Source organism: Haemorhous mexicanus, chromosome 32 (assembly GCF_027477595.1).
Source record: "Haemorhous mexicanus isolate bHaeMex1 chromosome 32, bHaeMex1.pri, whole genome shotgun sequence".
In the NCBI taxonomy this organism is placed as follows: Eukaryota; Metazoa; Chordata; class Aves; order Passeriformes; family Fringillidae; genus Haemorhous; species Haemorhous mexicanus.
Window position 1 is genome coordinate 2,987,808 of NC_082372.1, and position 17,273 is coordinate 3,005,080.

Consider the following 17,273-nt stretch of genomic DNA (forward strand, 5'->3'; position numbering starts at 1 on the left):
GGACAGCAGAGCCCTCCAAGGCCAAGTGCCACCAGGTCCCTGACACCTCCACTGTCCCCTCCCCAGGTGTCCCCTCCACAGCTGCAGGCACTGGTGGCCATGGTGGCAACCCTGGGCAAGCTGGTGGCGACTGTGACCAAGCCACACCGGGCCAAGTGCCTGCATGAGTCCCCAAACTCCCTGCATGAGGACCTGGAGAACTTCACCCAGATCCTGTGTAGGACCCTGAACCACAGGAGTGTCACCTCCCTGGGCCACTCTGGTGTCCCCTCCCTGGGCCAGGCCCTGGCCACCCTCAGGGCCTCCCCTGAGACCACCTGGGCTGATGTGAGAGCTGTGACCAGGGCCTGGCAGGAGTCGGTGGCCAGGCTCGTGCACAGCTGGGACTGGCTGGCCAGAGAGGCCACCGAGCTCCGTGACACCTGCAGGGAGGTGGCCACTGCTGAGGCCGCCGTTGCAGCCACCACCAAGGCCAGGGACTGGCAGGACACGGCCGCCTGCTTGGGGACAGCTCAGGAAAACATGGTGGCCATGGAACAGGAGCTGCCACTGGCCCTTGACAGGGAGGAGGGGTGTTGGCAGTGGCTTCGTTTGAGGCCCAGGTGGTGGTGGCCACAACAAGGTGCTGGCGGCCACCATGGCCATGGGAGGGGCTGTGGTGACTCAGAGCCAGGCATTGATGGCCACCAGGAGGGGACAGGAGGTGGAGGCCGCCCTGGGGCTGCTGGAGCACTTGGTGGCCACGTGTGACAAAGCCACCGCCATCCCCCGGGAGCTGCAGCGCCTGCTCAGGGACATCGTAGACACCATGGAGGGGACAGAGGAGGAGTACCCCGATGTCCCCGAGGCCTTGCCAGCCAAGGTGGCCGTGGCTGAGCGGCTGTGGGTGGCCAACACCTGCCTGGCCAAGGATCACCTGCTAGGGGCACTTGATGACATCAACAACATCTTCAGTTGTGATTCCAACAGCTCCAGTGCCCCTGTGGTGACTGAGAAGTGCCAAAAAGCCATCAAGGGCATCCCGAAGCTGCTGCAGGGATGGTGATGTCACTGCCATGACATCATCACAGTAGTGACATCCTCAGGGGTATTGCTGCTGTCACCTGTGCCCTCCCCGTGCAGTATTTGAGAGAAATTTGGCGAAATTTCTGGTAATTTTCCTTGATGATGTCCCAAATCCTGATGGGAATTCCAGGGGTGATATCACTGGGGACACTCAGGGACACTCAGGGACAGGGGACAGGGGTGAATGAGTCCCCTCAGCAGCTTCCAGCTTTCCACTGTGCCTGCAGCAGAGCCGAGTCATAAACTGCAATTTTATAATTGGCTTCTGCAATTCTGCATTGCCTTTTGCACTTTTGTATTGCCTTTTACACATTGCTATTGATCACCAGAAATTTGATATGGTATTTGATACTGCTATTATCAGTGATTCCTTGTAGCTGCTGGTTGGTGCAATATAATCTATCAGTTCATGTGTGCACCATACAGCCTATAAATAAATATTTAAATAAATAAATAAATAAATGATTATTCTCTATATACATCAGACTGGTCTGTTCTGAACTCTGTGTCAGACACATTCCTTGACCCCATTGAAAGACAAGTGGTCAATAAAGCCATCCCAACATTCCTTGAGGCGAGCACAGCCAGGGAGCTGCTTCAAGGCGCTGTCACTGAGAGATTTCCCCTTGGAAACCCTGGGTGGGATGGAAATACACCCGAGCAGATGGCAAAATTAAACTGATATCAAAGCCTCGTGGAATGGGGGTTAAAACATGGGGTCTCTAAAGCTGTAAATTGGTCAGAGCTTCACCAAGTGAGGCAAAATGATGATGAATCAGCCACTGATTTTTTAAACAGGTGAAGAGAAACTGCCATCAAATATACTGATGTAGATCCTGAATCAGCTGAGGGTGAAGCTCATCTGGTTTTGTTTTGTGTGGGTCAGGCTTCAAATGATAAAAGAAGAACAGATAAAGGGAGTTGAAGACATAGATAAACTGCTGGAGGGTGCCTGGAAGGTGTTTTGAGACAGGGGCCCAACTGAAAGAGTTCATCCCAACCCAGCAAGAAGGCAGCTCAGGAAAAGTCACCCAAGAAAGCTTCCCCTGCGGAGAAGGAGCAGAGGGCATCCTGTAAGAAATGGGGGCACTGGAACAAGGACTGTCCAGTGCTGAAAGAAAAACCATCAGTCCCCAGCTGCCAGCAGAACAAACCTCAAGCAGCTCAGGCTCTGAGTGATGGGGGCCGAGGGCTGTCGTGGCATTAATTAGCATTGACTCCATGATTGCAGGAGGCTGATCAATCACCTTATCCTACCATACTGTATTGTTCTGTACTAATTAATAAACTCACGCCCTCACAGACAGTCCAATACAGACAGATCCAATTGGTCAACCAATCCAAACTCCATCACCAATTAAGATAATGGCCAGTTAAGAAAACACCCTATGGTAAACCAATCTGCATAACACATTGCGCATGTGCACAACAACAGGTGCAGCAAGGAAGCAGATAAGTGAGAGTTAAGGCCCTGGGCCTCCACACCAGTGCATCTTCCTTCTCTTCACAGCCTCCTTCTCTTCCACACAGACAAAGTTTAGGATTGATAAATCCTGGCTTGGGAGAACAACAAGGGGTGAGCAACTGGGGTTTTCTGAGAGAGGAGCCTCACTCTTTAGAATTTTTAAAAGTTTAATAAGGGATAATTAGAGACAAATCAGTAACAGCACTGGGTGCTTGGCAATGGCCAGAGGCACAATGGTTAACCACAGCAACCCTTCTTGTCTAATTTTACCATTGTATTGTTCAAATTATACACATTCAAACACTTCTTTGAACTCCTTTACATGTTCCAGGAATTCTTTAGGTTGGTCTGACCCCCAACCTGCCTTTTTAGAGTATGTGCAGGAATCGTGGGTTGTTGTTTTGAGGGTTGTGTGTCACTCCCTCACAAGGGCCCCCTGTTCTGTGGTTGCAGCAGGTGACAGTTACTGACAGTGGAAGGGTCAGTGGCAGGGGTCCTCATCACATCCCTTCCTCAAGTGTTATCTGACCAGGCAGACAGTTTTAGCTATTTCCACAAGTCCTTTAAACCAGCATTAACTATTTCACAAATATCTCTGAGTCATTCTCATTATTGTCAGTTAGTTACAAAAATAAAAGCATTAGTTATTATTTCACAACTACAGCTACTTCTGCAAAAGTTAACATTACAATGCACAACACATGGCATCCACTTTAATATTTTGGGAAAGCCAAAACTATAATGTATGTTTTTCACACTCTCCACAAACTAAAATATCATCCATAAATGATGTTCTGAGGATACGAGCTGCACAGGGGCCAGGGCATTGGCCACAAGAAGCTGACAAATCACACTATAGCAAAAGCAGTGAAAGGTGATTACAAACTGTACCATATCGAACTCTTTGTGATAAAAATAATTTTAAAACTCAATACATGAAGCAAAAGCCAACACTGCCTAGTTATTTATACCAAAGCCTGGGCAGGTTTTTCCCTTGCACGGAGCACTTGGGCCTTCCCCGGGCCCCTTCTGCCCTCCTGCAGAGCCGCTGGCATTTTCCAGCACACACAGTTTGTAACCCAGAGCCGGGTGCAGCCCCGAAGGCTCCAAGCGCCTCCTTCCAGGCTGACTCTGCAGGTGCCGAGGCTGCTCTGGGCTCTGCCAGGGCTCTGCTGGGGCTCAGCTCTGGGCCGGGCTGGGCCCGCTCTCCCCTCACATGGCTCCGGGCAGCTGAGGCACAGCGGGAGAAGGAAAGGACACGTCAAGGGAGTCGAGGTTTGAGAGAATTTTTATTCCAAAAATTGTCATAACAAACAGGCTGTCCTAACTACCATAACTAAATATCAGTGCTAACTACCATAACCAACTATCAGTGCTAACTGTCATAACTAACTACCACAGCTAACTACCATAACGAACTAGCAGTGCTAACTACAATAACTAATTGTCCTAACTACTGTAACAAGGAGCTCCCTCAAGTGCTTCATCTCCTCCGCTGCTCCCTCAGTTGCTTCGCTGCAGTGATCACAGGGGTCAGGCTGGAGAGAGGCTTGGCTGATGACAAAAATGGGTGCTGTCCAAAGGATAAAAAAGAAAGAAATGGACTGTTACTTCCCAGAGTCAAGTTCCTCACAGGCTCTGTTGCAGCAGGACAAAGGGAAATGCTTTGAAACTCAAGAGAGGGAAGCAGGCTCAGATTAGATGTAAGGGAGAATTTTTTAACCAGGAGAGTGGGGGAACACTGACAGAAGGTGCCCAGAGGTGTGGGAGGTGCCTCCTCCCTGGAAACCTCCAAGCTCAGGTCGGGCAGGGCTCGGAGCCCCCTGACCTGTTGAAGATGTCCCTGCTCGCTGTGGGGCACCAGGCCCAGCTGGCCTCGAAAGGAGCCTGCCAGGCCAAAGCAGGCGAGGATTCTGCTCGCTCTGCGTGTGGAAAGCAGCGAGGCTGGAGACTGTCGGAGGGGGCCCCACAAGAAAACCCCTCCCTCGCGCTGCTGCTTGCCCTGCAGCCCTTGGCATTCACCTGCAGCAGCTCCTGGGCAGCCCAGCGCCGCTCCTCGTCCGGCTCCAGGCTGCACTCGAGGAAGTCCCGCAGCAGAGCCGACAGGCGCCGGGGCTCCTGCAGCTGCGGGGTCCCGTTCTGCCGGATCAGAGCGCGAGCCTGCAGGGAAAGCAAACTCAGCGCTCTGCCAGCTTCCTTCACACCCACACGGGCTCACATCCACCCCGGGTCCTCAGCCCCAGCTCCAGGGGCACTTTCCTCCCTGACAGAGATGCTGCTCACAGCTCATTTTTCTGTGCCAGCCAAAAAACCCAAACCCTGGGGCTGCCACAGCCACTGCAACATCCAAATGATCTCTCCCTGAGAGCCAGTTTCATTGGCTGACTCTGTCAGTAGGAACCCCCATCAGAAATAGCACATTTTGCTTCTCCAAATGTGGACACCAGCTGTACAGGCCATTTTCCAGAGTCAGTGTGGTCTGCCTGGGTTATTTCAAAGGATTCTTACATCAAGTGCATCTGCAGTGCCACTGACACTCAAGTGAATGCATTCCTGATGCCCCATCCCAGAAACTGCCAGGCCAGAAACAGGAGGTTTGTGATGCTGAAAGCTCAGCTTTGGTGACACAGAGAAAGTAGCTTGGACTAGGAAAGAAATATGTTAGACTATGGGGATGTTAAACAATCATCCTCAGGTTTTCAACAAGTTTCACAGTGAGAAGAATCAGGGGGGAGATCATCTTGTAAAATGTCTTCTAGAAGCTCCTGCAGAAATCTTGTTGGGTTTGGGGATGGGATGTGGGGTTGGGTTGGGCTTTTCTTGCAAGATAACATTAGAGCTGATGCACTTGCTTCACATTTCCATGTCATCCTCAGAGCCAGAAGAGCTGCAACAACGTAAATCCCAAAGCAAATTGTTGCTGGAGACTGCAGAATATTCGTCTGTGTTGAGGCTGGAGTCCTCTGGGAATTCCCTTCCCATGTGCAGAAACCTCCAGCTGCTGCTCCCAGGGCAGGGTCCCCCTGTGCTCACAGGCCTCTGCAACCACTGGAGAATTTGCCTCTTACCATGGCCCCCGTTTCCCTGAAGTAAGGAGGTTCTCCTTCCACCATCTCGATGGTCACAATGCCAAAGGCCCAGATGTCCACCTTGGGGCCATAAGGAGATCTGGTCACAACTTCTGGGGCCATCCAGTGAGCAGTGCCCACCATGGAGCTGCGCCGGTCCTGCTCAGGGCTGAGCTGAGCGCAGAGGCCAAAATCAGCTGAGGACAGAAACAAACCCTGTCAAAGGCAGCTGGAATGAGGAAACCAAGCACAAAGATTCCCCACTCTCCATCTGAGAATGCAGTAGTGAAGTCAGCTGGGAAAGTCCTCAGGGCTGTAGCCAAGGAAAGATGGAACTGGACCCTTAGAGAAACCCTCAGCTTTCATGCAGTGGCTTTTACTGATTCCCTTGGAGCTTTAGATTCCCACTGCTGCCCCTCTGGAAGGGCCATAGCCAGAGCAAAGGCACTGCTGGCACCCTGCTCCTCTCCTGAGCTCTCTGCAGGGGCAGCCGCTCTCAGCTGGCAGCAGGGCCCGGGCAGTGCCCCCAGCAGCCCTTGTGGGGCTCTGGCCTCACTGGGAAGCAGCCCCACAGCCGCAGCCCGGGAGCGCCGTGCCTGGCCAGGAACACCCACCCAGCCTGACAGAGCCGTCCATTCCCAGGAGGATGTTGGAGCTCTTCAGATCCCTGTGAATCACCCGGTTGGAATGGAGGAAATCCAGGCCCTGCAGACACTGAGAGAGAACAAGAAACACCAGGGTAAAAAACAATGGCCGGAATATATCACACCAGAAAGGACAGTTCAGAATTCTGCCAGCAGCAGCTTTGCTGGGAGAGGCCAGGAGTGCAGTGCACACAAGCTCCAGGCAAACGGTGCAAGGCAAATCTGAGAAGAGCAAATCAAATCAAAAAAGGACAGAGAGTACCACAACAGCAGGAGAGAGAGCAAGAACAGAGTAGAAGTGCAGTGATGCTTGCAGGCCATTCACTGCAGAGACTCTTTCTTCTCCAGCTCATGAAAAAAGCACAGAAACAAAGCCCTGAGCACGGAGCCACTCCTGTTCTCATGCCTGTTTGGAAGGACCATCGTGTCCCAGGCATGGGAGGGACAAGCAGGATCCCTCACCTCCCGACTGACAGCTGCCATCTCTCCTTCAGCCATGCGTGTCTGTCTGACAACGTCCTGCAAAGTTCCTCCATCCATGTATTCCATCACCAGCCACAGCTCTCCATCAACAAGGAAGCTGGAAGAGGAAAACAATGGCGTGGAGATGAATGGGCAGTGCTCAATTCCCCCATGGAAAAGCCTGGATGGAGTTTTGTTTCCAGGTCACTTGTCAGTGAGGACAGAATCAGATGGAGAGACATTCCTGCCAGGCTGCCCAGCCCTTGGAATCTGCACAGTCTAAAGGAGAAGGAGACACCTGTGATAAAGGACAGGCCTTAGATGGCAAGCAGGTGAAAAATGCAGGTTAGCAACAGCCCAGATCAATGTGGAACCAGAACACTTGCCCCCAGCTGGTTCAGCTTCTGAACTCCTCAGTTCCACCATTCCCTCCAGAACAAGGCAACACAACTCCCAGGGTTAGCCAGGGGAGGAGGCCGTGCAACACTTGGGACAAAAGCAGTCAGAAAACCTTTCAGAAAGTCCCTTCAGAAACAGGCAAGGCCAGTGAAAAATGGGCAAATGAGGCATTGCTGGAAACAAGAACCTGGTCTGCCTGCCATCTGTAGCAATGGAAAAGGGCTGGGAAGAAGAAGCCAAGGGAAATAATTTCTGCTGTGGTTCATCAGCACTTGTTGGGAGACACAGCAAACGGGGTCAACTTGAAGGAAAAACCAAAGCAAAGCAACAAAAGCACACACAGGGAGTGAACTGCCAGGCTGTTGTTTGGGGAAGATGTGGCTGGGTCAGGCATTTTCAAAACAGGCTACAGACTCGGGATGCCAGGAAAGGTTAACGCAGGGCCCGGGCACGGGATAAGAGCTGAAGCACTCACCTGTCCAAAGAGTTGACAATGTTGGGGTTCTTCTTGTCCTTCAGGAGCAGGATCTCATTCACAGCTCGTTCCCTGTTCTGCCCTCGGAGACTCATTTTCTTTATGGCCACCTGAAGGGACATGGCAGCCCTTGAACTGCAGGAGTCTGTGGCAGGAGGCCACAGCAAACACAGAGCGAGTCTGTTTGGAGTGACGGAGCCGGGCTGTGCCAAACTGCCTTGGGATGGGACACCAGAGCTCAGCAAGTGCCATTCCCACAGCCCATTGCTCTGCCAGCTGGGGGCTGCTCACAGGACACATGGCCAGAGACATTTGGCCTTGCAAGCCCTGCAGAAATGGTCCCTCAGCTGTCAGCCTCAAAGCTCTAACAACATCCTCTGCACCTACAGTCTGCTCAAATGGCCTCAACACTCTCATTATTATTATTCAAACCCATTTGGAAAGCAGGAGGTAATTCTGGTTCTGTGAAAACAGAGCAAAACAGCCAGGAACCCTTTAGCAGTTCTATGGGATTTGGTCATGATTTCAGATGCAACTGCTCTGTTTGGGATTGCACAACAAAGCAAATACGCATAACCATTGCTCAGGTGATTCCTGTCACAGGCTGTCACTGACACCAGACCCAAACACCACTGCAGGGTTTGAGAGAGAGCTTTGCTCTGGACATCCATCTTTTCATTTCTCTCCCTCTCTCTGTGAACTGCTGAAGTAGGACTAAAACCCCAAATTGAGCCCAAGCAGGATCTCTCCCTAATGAGGCCTTGAGGCTCTCTTTGAAGATGAAAGACAGGATGGAAATACTGCTAAATAGTGTTCCTGTCTGAGGCTGGGGTGAAGATAAATTGGGCCTCAGTCTCCAGCAGCTGATGCATTCACACTTTTAGATATGCAGACCAAGCCAGTGCGTCCTGCTCTGACAGACACCGCTGCCCTCCTTGCATTCCTTTGGCACTTCAGAAGGACCAAGTCTGTCCCAGCTGTGCTCTGCAGGCTGACACTGCTCTGCCTTCAGAGGAGCAGCCTGGGCACGAAAGCTATGCTGGCCCCCAAAGCTGCAGCCACAGCTCCCAGCAGAGGGGAAAGCCCTGGAGAGCTGCCAGGCGTGCTGGGCGTGTTGACACTGACCTCTCCTCCAGTGGCCCTGTCCAGTCCTTTGTAAACGGTTCCGAAAGCCCTGGAGACAAAACAGCAGAGAAGAAAGAAGCAGCGCTTTAGGCCCTGGCAGTGAAAGCCAGCCCAGACAGGAGATCTCTGCTGCCTGCAGCCTTCACAAACACCTGGGTGCATCGACCCTTCCAACAACAGCACAGCAGCCACCAGCCCTCTGCCATGCAAGGTGTGCAAGAGAAAACTGAGACCCAGCACGAAGGAATTGGGCTGGAGCAAATCCCAAATGTCCACCCTGAACTGCTTTAGTTCAAAACCTAGGAGGGGAAATGGGGGTCTAAAGAACTGGAAAAGAATGCATTTCATCCTTTTCCATGTCCGTCCTAAGACCTGCTGGTTCCACAAGGGCTCTGCCATCAGGCAGGTGATGCAGTTTCCCCCAGAGTGCATCAGCTCTGTGTCTGTTACTGAATGGATGGGGTCTGTTACCTGTGCTAGAATAGAGCCCTTATTAGTTCACCTCTGGTTTCTGTTTCTAAACCTTTAGGTTGATCATTCTGACCCGTGGATATTTTTCAAAGGAAAATATTTGAAAGAAATCTTCTTGAGAATTGCTTTCTGACAGTCATCAGATGGTGAGTTGCTCTTTTAGGCAATCCAGTTCCAGGGACAGAAGATCTTCCAGGTCCTGCTCCGTGCTGCAGGCAGGACACTGCCAGCCTCAGGGGGCTCTGACGATGCCTCCTGACCACAGTTATCAATTCTGATCAGGACTGCGAGACAGCAGGATGGTAGCCCAGTGTCTGAAGGTGTTTGGAGCTCTCCTGACTTCTCACTGGATCCTGCACCAGCACAACCCCTGGCCCTGCTTGTGCAGAAGTCGCTGCCGTGCCCTTACCCTTGGCCAATCTGCTCCAGCTCCAGGTATTTCTCGGCAGGCTCCGCCTCGCTCACGGTGTTCCCTGAAAGAAACCACGTGGAAGACGCTCCCTCCCAGAGTGAGACCCCGCCCTGCAGCAGAGCCAGAACGCAGCCCCACTCCCTGGGGCCGTGAGCCCCTTGGTCTCAGCTGGGGAAGGACAAGAAATGGCTCGGTGACATTCAGCTGCAGAGCAACCCTGGGTGCAGCTGATGCCGAGACACACACACAGCGCCCTGCTCGGGCACCCAGGGACAGAGCAGACGTACTCAGCTGCATCAGGCACCACTCCCCTCTCCCCTCTGGCTGCAGGGCTGTGCTGCTGTCAGAATGCTCAGCCCAGGATCCCACAGAGGAGGGAGGTTCTTCATCCTCTTCCCAAAATTCTTCAGCTTCTCCATCCTCTTCCCAAAACACTGCCGGTTCGCCATCATCTTTCCAAGCCAGGGGATGTTTGCTGTCCACTTCCCATGCTGGGAGATGTTCACTCTCCTCTTCCCAAGACACAGGATGTCCTCCATCCTCATCCCACACCGGGAGATGTCTGCTGTCCTCATCCCATGCCATGGGAGCTTGGCCATTCTCGTCCCACTCCGGGAGATGTCCACTGTCCTTGTCCCAATCCGCAGGAGCCTCGCTGTTGCATTCCCACACCACGGGATGTTTGACCTCGTCTCCCAGAACAGTGGGAAGCTCACTGCTGTCTTCCTCCTCTTTGGCCTCCTCTTTGGAAGCAGAGGGAGCCACAGGAGGTGCTGGTGCTGCTTTTGTGCCCTGTGGACAGACAGCAGCGTGAGGGACGGGAAGTTCTACCTCAGTTCTCACCTTATTTATCCTCAGCTGCACATCCAGCTGCACTAAGCAGAAATTGGGTTTGGAGCTGTTCCAACTAACAATGGGCTAAAGTTGACATTGCCACTTATTGCTGGGAATTCAACATTCCACCATGGCTAAAGCCAGCCAGCAATCCTCTGCCTGCAAAGCCAGACCTGCAGCTCTTCAAAAGCTCTTCAGCAGAAAAGGAGAAAACTGACTGGGATCCCATTGATGCTGCTGCTGCTGAGACACTGACAGGAACTTTCCTTCAGCCTCCCAGGCTGGCACTCAGCTGCCACATGCCAAGCTCACCACTTGCTGCACAATTCCAAACACCAAAGGTTCCTTTCCCACTCACCGAAGGAGGAGCTGCTCGGGATCCACAGAAGAAGTGCCCTGAAATGGGAGAGGGAACATGAACCAGATGCTGTTAGGAGAAAAAATGCCTGTGGTGGGAAATGCCACGGAGCAAGGCAACCCCAAGAGAGCATTTTGCTTTCACAGCATCCCTGCAGGAGCCACAGTCCCTTCCCACAGCAAGCAAGAGAACAGCACAAAATACTGGGCTGGGTCAGTTCTTGGCCGGAGCAGCAAACGGAGGGAGTTCCAGGCTCTGCTGGCACAGACTCCCTGCCTGAGGGAACAGAACCCCCCAGGGCCCATTACAAATGCCGTGCACGCCCCCCTGGCTGCAGACACCCCCTTTTTCAGCTGCAGCTGCTGGCAGGAACTCTCCCAAAGAAATGGTGTCTTCATGGAAGTTTGGTTCCAAAGTCAGCTCAGCTCCAGAGGAAGAACCCAAAGGACACAGCAAGCCCAAAGCCACAGATGCTGCAGCGAGGGAAAGCCTCGACTTACGTGCCAAGTGGGTTAAAAAATACCCCGAATAAGCCACCGAGTACAGAGTGCAAACTGCAGCAGCCACGTGCTGGATCATTTTGGCTGCGCTGCACACGTCTGCTGCCTGTAGCCCTGTGAGCACTGAAGGACACCCGTCAGGGCTGGGCTGGCTGCTGAGAATGCCTCAGGCAGGAGGATCCTCTGGCAGCGAGCCCAGAGCCACTCAGGGCACTGAGGCCTCCGTGTCCCACAGCAACGGGAACACCACGGGGACATGGCACTGCTCCTGTGACACCACAGCAGCAGCTCACACAGAAACCGCCTGGAAGGTTCTCCTGTGTCACAGAGGAGCACAAAGATCCCTCCCAGGGCACAGCCTATTGCCCAAAGGATGCCAGAGGAACTCGGAAAATGCAGCACACAAGGACACCCCATAGCCCAGCCTGAACACTGAGGAGGAACAAGGACTGCACCAAACCAAAGGAAACGTGACCTTTAGTCACTGATACTTCTGACTAAAAGCAGCAAGCCTTGTTCCATCGGGGATCTTTGTTCTAGTTCTAAAAACAAGTAAGGGTCTCCACTCTAAATACACAGATGGCAGGAACTGGGGAGGAGGTGGGATTAGGAAGGAGGAGGAGGGAGAGAGGAAAAGGAGGAGTAGGAAGAGGAGGAGCAGGAGCAGGAACAGGAGGTTCCAGTGTCTCCTGTGGCCACAGGCACAGGACCATCGCCCCCACCTCGTCCTGCAGGTGAAAGGGGAGGGGGAGCTTGTCCCAAATCTATCAGGGGGGCCCTGAGAGGGTTTTTTATTGGGGTGTGTTTGGAGCTTGCAGATTGTGGATTTGAGCCCCAAATATCATCTCCCATCCCTGGGAGGTTTTTTTCTCTGTTTGTGTAGGTTTGGATCTTGCAGGACCCGATGGCTGAGCCCCTTGGGGGGATCTTTGGGGGTCCACGTAGCCATTGCCCAGTATGGGCAGGGGAGGACATTGGTGCTGGGGATCCCTGGGAGAGCAGAGGAGGGGAACCCCTGGGACTCCCAGAGTGGGGAGAGCAGAGAGGGGTGATCCCAGAGCTGGGGAACCGTGGCTGGCTGGAAAGTGGGAGAACCTGGAGAGGAGGGACCCCTGGGACTCCTGGGATCTCAAAGCAGAGCATCAGGGGAGAAGGGACCCCATGGACCCACAAAAGCCCCTGGATCATCCCTAAGAAGGATGCTGGAGAAAGGGGAAGCCCTGGAGCCATTGGACCCCCATCATCCCAAGGAAAGGAAAACTCTGGAACCCCAAAAGTGGAGAGATCAGTGATAGGGAACTCCTGGGAGAGATTTTTGGGCTGAATCTTGACATTGTGGAGATTTTCATGGACACAAGACCCCTGCTGACTTCCAGAGATGGACTTGGCCACGGGGATCCTCTACTCCAAGGCGCTCCCACCTTGGTTTCCCCCAAACCAGGATCTGTCATTGCCAAGCTGTGGCCGGATGGAGGAGGAGGAAAAACCTCAGAGATCCCTCATGTGGAGGGGCTGCAAACCCAGCCCAGGGAGCTGCAGGGAGGAAAGAGCCCCCCTGTTGGGGAAGATGCAACAGGAAAGCCTTACAAATATGATTGCCTGGCAAAAGATTTTGAGAATATAGAAACTATAAGCGAGATTGAAATGAAAGCAGACTTTGAGATCCCTTAGTTAATGAACAACAGGAAAACAATGTTGTGGCCAGCTGAAGGTAATCTCCTTTGGATGATACAGGACCCTCTGCAAGTAGGCAGGTCCAAGGGTCTGAGCAGACCCTGCCAGCTTGGCAGAAGGGGTCCAAAGAGTAGTTTTTAGGGTTTAAAATGTAGCATAGTATGGTAATGTAGTGATTCTTATAGGCTGTATGTAAATGCTATAGGATTTGTATGCTGTACTAGATTGGTTAGTGAGAATCAGAATATCCAACACAGAAGATGATTTATTGTATTGTAACGGGAACTTCGCGCTCTTGCTTTTACTCTTGCGCTCTTACTCTTACTCTTGCTCTCTTGCTCTTACTTACTTTTCTATGCTCTTAGCTCTTGCCTTTTACGTTATTACCCTCTCATCCTCTCTCTTCTCTCGGGCCTGCTCCGAGCTGCAGCTGGCAGCTCCCAGCAGGGCCCTGCACCCACGCCCTTTGCAATAAACCGCAAGTTCCACGATCTGGCTTCAGAGATCTCTCGTCTCCGTCCGTCCCGACCGTGCTACCTCCGTCTCGCCTACACCCCCCTGAGGCAGGAAGGTGTCCGGAGATCCAGCCGGAGCTCAGAGCTGGTGGAGAACCCTCATGACAGGGAGAAGCCACACAAGTGCTTGGAGTGTGGGAAGGGTTTCAGCCACAGCTCTAGCCTGATGGAACACCAGAACATCCACGCTGGGGAGAGGCCCTGTGAGTGTGGGGAATGTGGGAAGAGATTCAGTGGGACCTCTGACCTCAGCAAGCACCACAAGATCCACACTGGGGAACGGCTCCATGAGTGCTTGGAATGTCAGAAGAGCTTCAGGTGGAATTCAGAGATCGTCACTCACACTCACCAGCACTTCCACATCAGGGAGAGGCCCTGCAAGTGTCCCGAGTGTGGGAGGAGCTTTGTGCGCTGCTCCAGCTCCATCCCCCATGGGAGGATCCGCGCTGGATGATCCCCAGTGTCCCCCGTTGGGCAGAGCCCCGGTGACCCCCGATCCGGGTGATCCCTGTTGGGTGGGGGAAGGTGTTGGAGAGATTTCTTTGCCCTCTCCTTGTGCTGCTGTGATTTGGTTGGTAATAAATTCCCTCCGTGTGCCCAGGCCGGGTCTGTTGTGCCCGTGTCGGATTTGCTGAGGGATCTCTCCCGGTCCTTGTCCCCACGGAGGAACCCTCGGTTCCATTTTCTGTCCCTGTGCGGCTGCGGGGGGCAGGGACAGAGCGGCTCTGGGGGTCCCTGGCATCGGGCCAGCGTCACCGCTCGCCACGGGCACCCCGGAGATCCCGCGAACCTGGGCACACATTTCTGGGCTCACCTGAGCTCCCACCTGCCCAGCGCCCCAAGGTTCCCCCTCCCCCAAAAATCCCCCAGCCCGGGGCTGCAGCCTCCCGGAAAGGCCTCAGCCAATCCCAGCGCAGGCAGAAGGCGGCGCAGCCAATGAAAGCGCGGGGCGTTGGATTGCCTCATCGGTTGCCGGGCAGAGCCCGTGGCCAATCGCTCCCCAGCAGTGGCGGGAGCCAATGAGAGCGCGCGGCGCTGCCGAGCCCGCCCCGCTCCGGACTGGTGCTCCCAGCGCAGCGCGGCTGCTTCGGGGCTGCGGCCCCTGCCCGGCGCTGGCCGTGGGGCGAGGGGCGGCAGCCGGGGCCGGACTGGTGGCACTGGTGGTGCTGGGAGCCCCCCCGGCTGCGGGCGCGGAGCTCTCGGGTGAGCGGGGGGGACGGGAGGCGGTGGGACGGTGGGGGGGAGAAGGGGGAAAAGGGGAGGGGAGTCCCGAAAACTTAGACCGAGGGGCCTGGGGATTCACGGATTTGTGGGAAAATGGGGAAATGGGACCCCAGAAGTGATTTGGAGAGCGGCCGGAGGTGGTAGGGGAGAGGATGGGAAAGGGGAAATGGGGGAAGGGTGGCAAAGAGGAAGCGGCAGTGCGGGCAGGAGGGTCCTGTGGCGGCCGTGGGGCACAGGGGATGCAGAGTGGGGATCTGAGGTGGCCCCCAGAGCTCTGGTGCTGCTGGGTGCGCATCCCCTGACCTGGGTCCTGCACTCACAGGGGTGTTCCAGTTCATGGGAAAGTCCGAGTGTCATTTCATTAACAGTACGGAGAAGATGAGGTTCGTGGCGAGGTACATCTACAACCGGGAGCAGTTCCTGATATTGGACAGCGACGTCGGGGTGTACGTGGGGTTCACCCCTATGGGGAGATGAATGCCAAGCGCTTGTACAGCCACCCGGTTCAGATGGTGGACACGCTCTGCCGGCGAAACTACGAGCTTTATGCCCCGTTCACAACGGTGGAGCGCCGAGGTGAGCGCGGGGCAGAGCGCGTCCCCTCGGGCCCTGCCCTGCCAATGACCCTGGAGCTCCTGAAATTCCCAGAATCCCTCGAATTTGGGAATCACCCCAGAGGCCGCAGCCCTCCTTGTGCCCATCACCGGGACATCCTCTCCCTCCCAGTGACCTCCCCCGCCGTGGCTCCTCCAGCCCATCTCAGCCCATCCCAGTCCATCCGAGTCCATCCCGGTCACTCCCAGCGCTCCACGGCGCGTCCATCTCGGTTGAGCGTGGAGATAACGCCTCTCAGCCAATCAGAGCGCGTCGCTCCGATGACCCATCTGTTGCTAGGAAGATTAGATTAGAGGGCCCTGCGCTGGACTGGGCCTCGCAGCGCCGCGCACGTCATTCCCAGTTCCATCCCAGTTCCTCCCAGTCCATTCCCAGATCCCTCCCAGTGCCTCCTCAGTCCCTCCCACTTCATTCCCACTTCATTCCCAGAGCACCATCCTCAATCCGAGGGACGCTCACCCCCTCCCATTTCTCTCAGTGCCATCCCAGTCCCTCCCAGTCCATTCTCAGTCGCTCCCAGTCCCTCCCCAGTCCGCCTCCAGTCCCAGAGCACCATCCTCAATCCGAGGGACACTCACCCCCTCCCATTTCTCTCAGTGCCATCCCAGTCCCTCCCCAGTCCCCCTCCAGTCCATTCCCGTACATTACCATTGAATTCCCACTCCATTCCCAGTCCATCCCCAGTCCCTCCCAGTCCATTCCCAGTCCCTCTCCTGCCCACCCCAGCCCTCCCCTCTCCCAGTGCCCCCCAGCTGATCCCAGTATGTCCCTGCTCTCTCTCTCTCTCCCCCAGTGCCCCCCAGTGTTTCCATCTCGCTGGCACCCCCCTCGAGCTCCCAGCCCAGCCCCAGCCGCCTGCTCTGCTCCGTCATGGATTTCTACCCTGCCCGCATCCAGGTGAGGTGGTTCCAGGGCCAGCAGGAGCTCTCGGAGCACGTGGTGGCCACCGACGTGGTCCCCAACGGGGACTGGACCTACCAGCTCCTGGAGCTGCTGGAAACTCTCCCCCCCCGGCGCGGGCTCACCTACACCAGCCAGGTGGAGCACGTCAGCCTGGAGCAGCCCCTGAGCTGCACTGGGATACGGGGGAGCCCCCGGGGGCACTGGGAGAGCCACTGGGCTGAGCTGGGAGCCACTGGGAGGGAGCTGGGCTGGAACTGGGAGAGGGGCTGGGGGCTGGGCAAGGGCTGGGAAGGGGTTTAGGCGATGCTGGGGAGGGTGGGGTGGGGTTGGGGGGGTCCTGGTGGGCACTGGGAGGGAGTTTGGGGATTTAGGCGATGCTGGGTAGGACTGGGAGGGGGTTTCGGGTGCTGGGTGTGACTGGGAGGGAGTTTGGGGGTCCTGGGTGTGACTGCGAGAGGCTTTGGGGGTCCTGCAGCCCTGGGGGGACACTGGGAGGGGGCTGTGGGATCCTGGGAGGGACGGGAGGGGCTTTGGTGACTCCCGGGGAGCCCAACAAGGGATCGGGGGGAGGTTTCAGGGGGTCCTGGCCGGGCCGGGGGCCACAGGGAGGGCGCTGCGAGGGGCTGGGGGTGTCGGTGAGAGGTTTTGGGGGTGCTGAGCCCTGCCGACCCCCCAGAGATGCCACCGGACGCCGCCCGCAGCAAGATGCTGACGGGCATCAGGGGCTTTGTCTTGGGCTTCGTCTTCCTGGCGCTGGGGCTCGGCTTCTACCTGCGCAAGAAGGTGAGGGAGGGTCCCGGGGCTCATGTCCCCCCCGGCCCGGAGCGTGTGCGCTCCCCTTGGGGCCCCCCAGCCCGGTGTCACCCCCTTTTCTCTGCCCGCAGAGCTCCTGAGCCGCCGGCGGCCGCAGCCCCTCCCCGTGGGCTCGGGCCCCGCCGGGACCCCCCGCTCCGTCCCCGCTCAGCTGATTTTGGGGGGGTCCCTTGTGTCCCCCCAGCCCCGCCGGCGCTCTGCCCCCACCCAGTGCCCGCTCCCAGTGCTCCCAATAAAGCTTCCCAGTTGGC

At 55.5% G+C, this 17,273-nt stretch overlaps 1 protein-coding gene and 1 pseudogene across 1 annotated transcript; one reads left to right on the top strand and one right to left on the bottom strand.

Annotated features, from left to right (window-relative positions):
• Positions 1 to 4,008: 4,008 nt before the first annotated feature.
• Positions 4,009 to 11,357, bottom strand: LOC132340490 (serine/threonine-protein kinase PAK 3-like). The gene is made up of 10 exons (XM_059871512.1): positions 11,302 to 11,357; positions 10,779 to 10,816; positions 9,584 to 9,647; positions 8,704 to 8,752; positions 7,579 to 7,688; positions 6,705 to 6,822; positions 6,213 to 6,312; positions 5,599 to 5,795; positions 4,553 to 4,690; positions 4,009 to 4,103 (listed from the first exon to the last, which is right to left on the bottom strand). The coding sequence occupies exons 1-10, from the start codon at positions 11,355 to 11,357 to the stop codon at positions 4,014 to 4,016; spliced, it is 960 nt and encodes a 319-aa protein (XP_059727495.1). The 3' UTR covers positions 4,009 to 4,013.
• A 3,129-nt stretch (positions 11,358 to 14,486) lies between these two features.
• Positions 14,487 to 17,273, top strand: LOC132340491 (class II histocompatibility antigen, B-L beta chain-like; annotated as a pseudogene).